General features: G+C 53.2%; 1 protein-coding gene across 1 annotated transcript; it reads right to left on the reverse strand.

The window, feature by feature from the left end:
- Positions 1-6,317: 6,317 nt before the first annotated feature.
- Positions 6,318-8,802, reverse strand: FZD8 (frizzled class receptor 8). Its single transcript, XM_052651029.1, has one exon. It carries the CDS (start codon positions 8,391-8,393, stop codon positions 6,318-6,320), a length of 2,076 nt encoding a protein of 691 aa, XP_052506989.1. The 5' UTR covers positions 8,394-8,802.
- Positions 8,803-9,316: the final 514 nt, after the last annotated feature.

Genomic DNA, 9,316 nt, shown 5'->3' on the forward strand with positions numbered 1-9,316 from the left:
ACCTTTGTCATTGGTGAACAATGATTCTCCCCAAGGCTTTGAAAGTCATTCAAACGTGGTCATTTCGTTAAAATTTACCCCGATTTTGCTCTTGCCTGGCAGGTCCTCCATCACTCCATCCTTTGGCTGCCCCATTCAGGCACCGCCACCCTCCTGGGGCATCTCCTGGAGCCTGTAGTTTAAATCAGCTGAGTTAATCTCCTGCCCCCATTGGTCCATTCCTTCCAGAGATCTCCACGGGGCTCAGCCACAGTCTCTGTTTTCTACTCTGGCCTGGCTCTTCACTGCCCGGTGGCTCTGCTATTCGCCTTCCTCCTGGAGGCCCCAGTCCTCTTCTGACCAGGGCAGCTGCCCTCTCCTCCACTTTAGGACCATATCCCCCAGTGAGACCCCATCATCCACTGACCCCTTATCTTTCCTCCTGGTCACTGCATGTGTTCATGCTAAATCGCTTCAGTTGTGTCTGACTCTGTGTGATGCTATGGACTGTAGCCTGCCAGGCTTCTCTGTCCATGGAATTTCCCAGGGAAGCATACTGGCGTGGATTGCCATGCCCTCCTCCAGGGTATCTTCCTGGCCCAAGGATTGAACCCTCATCTCTCATGTCTCTTGCACTGGCAGATGGGTTCTTTACCACTAGCATCACCTTGGAAGTCCTGGTCACTGCAGCTCCTAAGTAGAATACAAACTGTGTCCTTGGGCCTTTGTGACAATTGGGAAAATGTGAACTTGGACAGTTATTGTGTGACTGAGGGTCTGGGCCACACAGAGCAGGTGACTGACCCAAGCTGGCCAGGGGCTCGAGAGACAAGGCTTCCTACAGCTCTCCTGGCAGCCTCTCAGGCTGTGTGTTTGTCTGTTCCTCTGTGGGTCAATGCCAAACTAGGGTAAACTTGAACTCTGGTAGGCTTCTGGGGCTGGGTGAATGAAGCTGGGAAAGCTGAGGTCAGGAGCGGATGCACATGGCAGTTGGTGGTCTTAGGGACTTAATACTGACACTAGGGAAGCCAGAAAAGGCCTAGGGAAGTAGGGGTGACCATAGGATCTGTGGCTTTTAAGTCCAGCTCTGCTTCTGGCTGTACAGCTTTAGGCAAGTCCAGCCTACTTTGGGCATCAGTTTCCTGGCCTACAAAATGAGGCAGTTCCATGTATGTGCTGAAGGGCTGTGGATCTGGATACAGTACAGCTTCTGATTCCACATTCTATCACATTCCTAGGTCACACTGCCGCTTCTTGTTCACAGAGCACCAAGGTTCTCTACGTTGTTGTTTAATTGCTAAGTCATGCCCGACTCTTTTGTGGCCCTGTGGTCTGTAGCCTCCCAGGCTCTTCTGTCGCAGGATTTCCCAGGCAACAATACTGGAGTGGGTTGCCATTTCCTTCTCTGGGCATCTTCCTGACTCAGGGATTGAACCCAAGTGTCCTGCACGGGCAGGTGGGTTCTTTATCACTGAGTCACTAGGCAAGCCCAAGGTTCTTGATAATCCCTTTCAAACTCCAGGATCATGTAGGTGACCTCTCAGATTTTCTTTGGTCCTCATCCCCTTGACAAGTGCCACCTCCTCCCTCCCAGCTCCACCAGGCATTCTGATCCTTAGAAGCAAGAAGCCTCAGATGAGGGCTTCATGAATCTGCCCTTTCCTGTATGCACCCCTATCAGGCTTGGTCTTCCCACATTGCTGTGCTCAACTATTCTAGAATTGACACTTCCCCCTTTTCCCTTTGGCTGACCTGCATCCTGGCACGATTGCTATTACTTGGTGTGTTTCCACGAACACCTGGCTGGGCAAGGAGGGACAGCCTGTATCCCTCCCAAGCCAGAACATTCATGTGAGGCATTGGAGAACATCCACCAGACTCAACAGATTGACTTCATGGTAGGCAATTGTAAGGCTGACACTGAAATGAACAAGCCATCTGCACACCCCTTCAAGATGGTCTTCACAGTTTATTCTTTCTCCCATTAAGTTTTGGTGCGGTGACTCTTTGGTGAGCAGCTCATTCTTGCAATAAAAGCAATGCAGAAGATAACTTTTATTTTTAGTTAAAAAATTTAAAAAAAAAACCCACTTCCCCTGGCCCCCATCTTCTGGCCACATAGCATGTGGGAATCTTAGTTCCCCAACCAGGGATCAAATTTGTGCCCCCTACAATGGAAGTGCATCTTAACCACTGGACCATCAGGAAGGTCCCAAAAGATAATTTTAAAAAGAGACATTGTTGGATTTCAACCCAGCTTTTTTAGATTTTTAGCATAACTGTTGTATTGAGGGTTTAATTCAAGTGAGGTCTTGTGAGACCTTAAACGGATGCAGCTTGGGGATCTTTTTCTTGAGAGAAAAGTTAAAATTATAAACACAGAGAGCTGCAGGCCGTCTGTGCAGGGGTCAGGTCAGCACTTGGTGGGGCTCAGTGTTTGAAAGAATTGAAGTGAGGCAACCTGCCCATCCTCTGGTTCTGGAACTTTGCAGTACCGCCAGGTGGCAGTATTGTATCAAATGTGAGAAACTGACCACCAGGGAAGCTGTGCACAGCATCTCAATGGACATCTGTACCTGGGCTTTGAATCCCATCCTGTGCTCACAACTGCTTAAGGCTCCATGTGTGAAGTTTCTCTTGGCAAAACAATCTGGTTTCCTTCCTTCAAGCTTTGAAGGTTTACTGAAACCTTCAAGGTTGTCCATGCAGATGACATCAACACAAGCATCACTGTCACGGTGACAGAGTTTCTCCTTAAGCTTCTAATACACTTCCCCCTCTGTCTTACGGTAATTTCAAGTTGCATTTATGATAAGGCAAAAAGTGTTTTCCATAACTTCTCCCCGAGTAATTTTAAGGAGCTTTGGCTTTTCTAATGCTTTTAACCATATTAGACTTTATTTACATTGATCTTCTAGCCATACAGCAACCATATCCCATCCTTGTCCCACTATATTTGACACGGTTTTCAGACACTCACACTTGCTGCATGCTCTGGCAAGGGACCCATCTATGCATCTAATGCAAACTGTCAAATGCTCTTCCTTCCTTTTCCCATCCCTCAAACCTATTTTTTTGTTTGTTTGTTTCTTTTTTATCCATTAATAGATACCAGTTGGGTATTGGCAACTTTGTGACTCAAGTTTTAGGTTTAAAGGCAAAGAAGTAGCTCAGTCTCTAAATCAGTCTCTCCTGACAGCTGGCCTCAGAATGCTGGTGAGGTTTTCTTTTTATTAAGCATGTTTATATTAAGCACATTTATAGCCATTTTGTAAAAGTTATCAAATACAGCATCTTACAAGGCTATATTGAAGAGTAAATAAACTTCCAAGCTGAACATTTCGCACTGTCACATACTTGAAAATACGTCAATGAGAATCCTGCTAAACTCAGAAACCAATATGTTAACTAGAATTAAAAAAAAAATTTTTTTTGATCTGGACCATTTAAATTATTTGTTGTTTCTATTTTCTGTTTTGTTTTGTTGGCCACAAGGCATGTGGGATCTTAGCTCCTCAACCAAGGATTGAACTCTCACCTCCTGCATTGAAAGGTGAATCTTAACCACTAGACCACCAGGGAAGTCCCTCTAACCAGTCTTTTAACTTGCTCTTTATCCCACATATGTGGGAAAGACTATGGGAACTGCCTTCAAAACTTTAAACTTGACAATGTTAAGTTGATGGCTGGTTTATGTACAAAAAGTACATGAGTCACTCTCATGGATTACATGCATGCCACTCATTGACATCCAAGTTACAAAATAGGAACTCTTTAATAGAAACTGCAGGAGGAGATTTTACAGTGGTTCTGACTTTAAAAAAGTAAAATCAGCATGATAGCTAAAGTAGGTGTTCTGACTGTATATCTAATTTTAAAAATCCAATTAACACCAAGAGGGACTGGAAAGGATTTGCAAAATGTTTCTACCAAGAAATTCTTCTTAAAAGCTTCTTACATGAGAAAGATCAGTCAAAGTAGTTTCCATCCTATTCATTAAAAGAAAAAATTTCAAACCACTAAATATTCCTATTAGGAAAAGAGAACAAACTTCTTTGCAGGCTGCAGAGGTCCCCACCCACCCCAAAACGTTTGATGCCCCTCATCATTAGCAGGGTAGCTACCCATTTCTTATCTTGATTGACAGGTTAATAAGGGTCCTGGGGCTATCTTTTCAGCAGGAACACACAACCTTACCAATTACTTTTAAATTATTGCTAATCTGTCAGAAAATAACAAGCATGGGGAATAAAAATATCTGAAAAAGAGAAATGTCAGTTGAAGAAGCATTTACTTCCGATGTTTGAAAAGGTTCGGTTCAGAAAACTTGCCAGAATTCAGTCAATAGAATTTAGGCACTGAAGGTTTTTTTTTAAGAAAAACTTGTAGTTTATAATAGTTCATTGGTTCAATTAGGAGCGAAAAAGAAGGGAGTTTTGTAATGCAATTGTCCAGCAAAGGAAAACGCTTGAAATTGGGGGATTATGTGCACAGACCACCTGTAGGGCATTCAGAACCCTTTTCTATAAAGCTTCAACTCATGCCTAGCTGCCTGCAGGCTGGCTAACAATGCCGGGAAAAGCTGTTTAAAAGGCTGCGGGCACTTGTGCCTCTGGTCTTCACTAACTGTTACAAGTCTTCCTCTCCCTGGCTCTCTCTCCTTTTTAAAGTAAAAGTCCCACATCCCTTTCATGGAAGAACTTTAAGGCTCCGCGGTGGCCAATTGGTCTGCACGAAGAGGAGCCGGCCGCAGGGAAAGAAACTTCAGACTATACAGCACATTTGGAGAGGAGAAAAGATCAAAGTTTTTCCAACTCAAAGGACCAAGTTCCCTACAGATTAACCCTATTCATTTGGCTCCTCTTAAAGGAATGATGTGCTGAGCCACTGGGCAGACAGGTAAAAAGTTCAACAATTGCCAAAGCATTCTTCTGCTAATTCAACAGCCTTCTGCTCAAATAAATTAGCTTAGTCTTGACAGAGGAACAATAGCTTTTTTCTCTAGGAAAAGCAGCACATTTGATATACACAAGCCTGGAAGGTTATTAACATGTTAACCCGTTAGTTTAATCCATTAAAGAGCGCCTGTTCCACCACCGGATCGTCGAGTGACTTACACTGTACAGTGTGATTGATGGCTGAAAACATTAACCTCTACCCTTCAGCAGTGTGTTAGGTCCTGGAGGAGCAGGTGCTTTCAAAATCACGGACCACGCGAGAAATGAGTGTGGGGTTTGAAGCCTTTAGTGATATTATACAAGATAAATAACAAGGCCAGAGTGGAATTGTGCCTTGCAAAAGTTCCGTTTACATCGACTAAGGTGAGTGGTATCCATGGATCAGAAAAGAGCTATCATTAAAATCACCATCTTTTCTTAAAGGTGCAAAAACCTCAATTTTGATTTCAGTTTAACAGTTATATTTACTTTGCTGACAACTTAGGAACTCGAGTTTAACAGGTCATTTTTCTTCATGCCTAAGGTCAGTGTACATAATGAGAAACCAGAAAACGTCCCTGTTTCGGAGGGGCCCTCCACAAGCACGTTCAAGGTAACAGTTTAGAAGAGGCAGGGGGAGAGGGCGACGGTTAAGTCATTTATCAAAAGTCATTTTATTGACAAAATAGAATACTTATATTTGTTCTTACAGGGGTGGCCTCTAAACTTTTTACAGAAAATGTACAGACTGTATATCTTTGGGTATGTACATATTTTACACATTTTTACAATTTAACAAATAATTATATTTATAAATACATCCTCTAATGTAAGAAACCCGTATTTACTTGGGGTGTATAATTAAGACATTTCTTGTTTGTTTACTTAAGGCATTTGCCTGGTCATTAAGAATACCCAAACCGTGCAATCCCGTTAGGTCGCGCTCATCCCGCCTCTAGGACGTGTTAGGAGTTAAGAGTTTACGTAGCAGAATCGAGGGAGAAAACTTAGGTCCCTCAGGTGAAATCTGTAGGTCTGGCTTCAAGCTCAGCAAATGGCAACCAGCGAGGGCTCCAAACCTTGGGTCTCAGAAACACAGCCGCGGGGCTCACCCTCCTCTGCCCTGCCAACAGAAATGAACGCCTGGCGGGAGAAACTCCTCGCCCGTCGGTAGAGGAAAGGGGGGTGGGGTCTGGGAGCCTTCAATGCCAGGTACTTTGTTCTGAGTGAGTCCCAGCTAATGGATACCATTAAGAGTTCATTATGATGCTAATAGCAATCAACACGGTGAAGGGGTGGAAACCTCTGCTTTCGAGTGTCCTCCTCCCAGCCCCCCACCCCCCGCAGCACTCTGTCCCCTCGCCCCCTCCCTACATCTCGCAGGCGCACCCTCCCCTCCGCTCAGACCTGGGACAATGGCATCTGCTTTGGATAAGACACCGAGCTGGCCGTGCCAGATCGCCACGTCAGGCCGGTGCTGACGTCGCTGTAGAGGGAGCCCGCCCCGCCGGCTCCCGGTCCCCCGCCCCCGCCGGCCCCCGGACCCCCGCCCCCCGGGCCGCCGCCCGCCGCACCCGCGCCCGCCGCGCCCGCGCCCTTGCTGGCCCAGCAACAGCGGGTGCACAGCGCGCGCCACGACTCGAGCGTCTTGCCGGACCAGACCCACACGCCCGAGGTGATGCCCACTACCAGGCACATGAAGTACTTGAGCATGAAGACCGCGTAGTCGGGCCGGCGCGCCTGGTCGGGCTGTAGGTCCCGCAGGCACGGGCAGTTGTGCGTGGCCTCCCAGCGCGGGCGGTTGTGCTGCTCGTAGAAGAGGCAGGCGACCACAACGGCGGCGGGCACGGTGTAGAGCACGGTGAAGAGGCCCAGGCGGATCATGAGCTTCTCCAGCTTGTGCGTCTTGGTGGGGCCACCCTGCTGCTTGATGACCGAGCGGATGCGGAAGAGCGACACGAAGCCGGCCAGCAGGAACATGGTGCCGATGAAGAGGTAGATGACCAGCGGCGCCAGCACGAAGCCGCGCAAGTTGTCCAGGCTCTGATTGCCTACGTAGCAGATGCCTGCCACCGGGTCGCCGTCCACCGAGCTGAGCGCCAGCACGGCGATAGACTTGACGCTGGGCACGAGCCACGCGGCCAGGTGGAAGTACTGCGAGTAGCCGGCGATGGCCTCATTGCCCCATTTCATGCCCGCCGCCAGGAACCACGTGAGCGACAGGATCACCCACCAGATGGAGCTGGCCATGCCGAAGAAGTAGACGAGCAGGAAGACCACGGTGCACAGCGCCGGGCCAGTGGTCTCGTAGCGCACGTGCTGCTCCACGGCGCCCAGCTCCTCATACTCGCCGCGCCCACCCGGGCCCCCAGCGCCGGCTCCTGCCGCACCCGCGCCTGCCGCCGCGCCCCCCGCGCCCCCGGCCCCTCCAGCAGTGCCAGCGCCGCCGCTGCACGCCACCTTCTCGTGGCCCGCCACCAGGCGCACCAGGTAGCCGACAGACACGAAAAGGTAGCAGGCCGAGAGGAATATGATGGGCCGCTCCGGGTACTTGAAGCGCTCCATGTCGATGAGGAAGGTGGAGACGGTGGCGAAGGTGGACACGAAGCATAGTACAGACCACAGGCCTATCCAGAAGACGGTGAAGGCGCGCTCGTCCTGGCTGAAGAACGGGTTGTGGCAAGGCAACGCGCAGTTGGCGATCTGGCCCGTCTTGACGCGGTTGTAGAGAGGGTGCCGCTCGCTGGACACGCTCACCATGGGCGCGCGGCACTGGCATCCCGGCTCGCAGGGCGCCGCGCCGCCGCCAGGGGGCCGCGCCTTCGCGCCGCCGCCACCGCCGCCACCACCGCCGCCGCGCGCAGGGGGCGCAGCCGCGTCCCCGCCGCCGCCCCTGCCGCGGGACGGGGGCCGGGCCCCGGGTGGGCGGCCGTGGCCGCTGCCGGAGGGCGGCTGCTCACCGGGGGGCGGCGGCGGGGGGCGGCGCGGCGGGCTGGGCGCGGCCGTGGTGAGGTCGGTGCGGTTGTAGTCCATGCACAGCGTGTCCGGGTTGCCCTGCTCGGGCAGCCGGTCGCAGCGCATGCGGTCGGGCCAGGCGAAGCCGTACTGGCGCATGAGGGGCGCGCAGCCGGCCTTGGCGCGCTCGCACACCGAGCGGCAGGGAGGCAGGGGCTTCTTGTAGTCCTCTAGGCAGATGGGCGTGTACATGCTGCACAGGAAGAACTTGAGGTCGGGCGAGCACTGGATCTCCACCAGCGGCCAGAACTGGTGCACCTCCAGGCCCGCCTCGTCCTGCGTGTCGTGGTTGAACTGGTTGGGCATATAGGTGTAGTTGTAGCCGATGCCCTTGCACAGCGGCACGGTGATCTCCTGGCACGCCAGTTCCTTGGCTGAGGCGGCCGCCGCACCGCTCGAGCGCTGCAGCAGCGCCAGGGCGGCCAGCAAAGAGGTCACTTCCAACAGGTAACCCCACTCCATGCTGCGCGCCTCGGCCCCGCGCCTTCGCCCTCCGGGCGGCGCGCGGAGGGGCGCCAGGGGCTCCTGCGAGAGAGCCGGGCTCTCTCCTGCCTCTCTCGGGAGGGGTTCTGCCAATAGCCGAGTCCCTTATCGGGATGCTTCCTCTCGGCGCTGCGGGAGACGAGGGTGGCCGCCGAAGGGCACCGTGGTCCCAGCGTCTGCCCCGCTCACTCCCGCCGGGCTCAGCCCTCGCGGGACAGAGTGGCCAGCCCCCAGCTCATCTCTCCCTCCCTCGGTCTCTTTCTCCGCGCGCGCCGGTGACTCTGCCGGGCACTGAGGGCGGAGGCGCGGCAAGTTTCTTCTCGGGCCGCGGTGCGCAGTCAAGATGGCTGGGCCAGGCCGCTCTGAGCCGGGTCAGCCCCTGCAGCCCCCTTTCGGCGTCCCGGGGCTCATGTTCGCCCCCAGGGCCGCGCGGCTGCTGCCGGGGTTAGAGGCCCGCCTCCACCGAGGCCACGGCCCTCAGTCCCCGGCGTCCGTCCGTCGGTCAGCAGCCGGGATGACGGGCCCCGCCTCCGGTGGAAGTCGCGCTCCTGCCGGCACTGGGGCAAGGTGTCGGTGGTCCCCTTCTCGCTGAACTCACGGAGGCAAATCCAGGCCGGAAGGCGGAGCAGACACCTGAGCGGCGCGCCCGCGCCCCGCCGCCGCCGCCGCCGCCGCCGCCGCCGCCGCCGCCGCCGCCGCCGCCGCCGCCGCCGCCGCCGCCGCCGCCGCCGCCACCTCCTCGGCGGGAGCAGTGTCCCTCGCCAACTTCCCGCTCCGGCCCCGCTACGCCCAGGCGGGCTCATGAATATTTATACGGCGCGGACTCGGTCTCCGCCCGCGGCCGGCGCGCCAATCCCGGGCTCGGGGCGGAGTCTGCGCGCTCCCCAGGCCCCGCCTTCCTG

This window comes from Budorcas taxicolor, chromosome 13 (genome assembly GCF_023091745.1).
Source record: "Budorcas taxicolor isolate Tak-1 chromosome 13, Takin1.1, whole genome shotgun sequence".
Lineage (NCBI taxonomy): Eukaryota > Metazoa > Chordata > Mammalia > Artiodactyla > Bovidae > Budorcas > Budorcas taxicolor.

Excerpts from the sequence above, each read along its gene's own strand:
- FZD8 (XM_052651029.1), bottom strand. The coding sequence starts at position 8,393 with ATGGAGTGGGGTTACCTGTTGGAAGTGACCTCTTTGCTGGCCGCCCTG.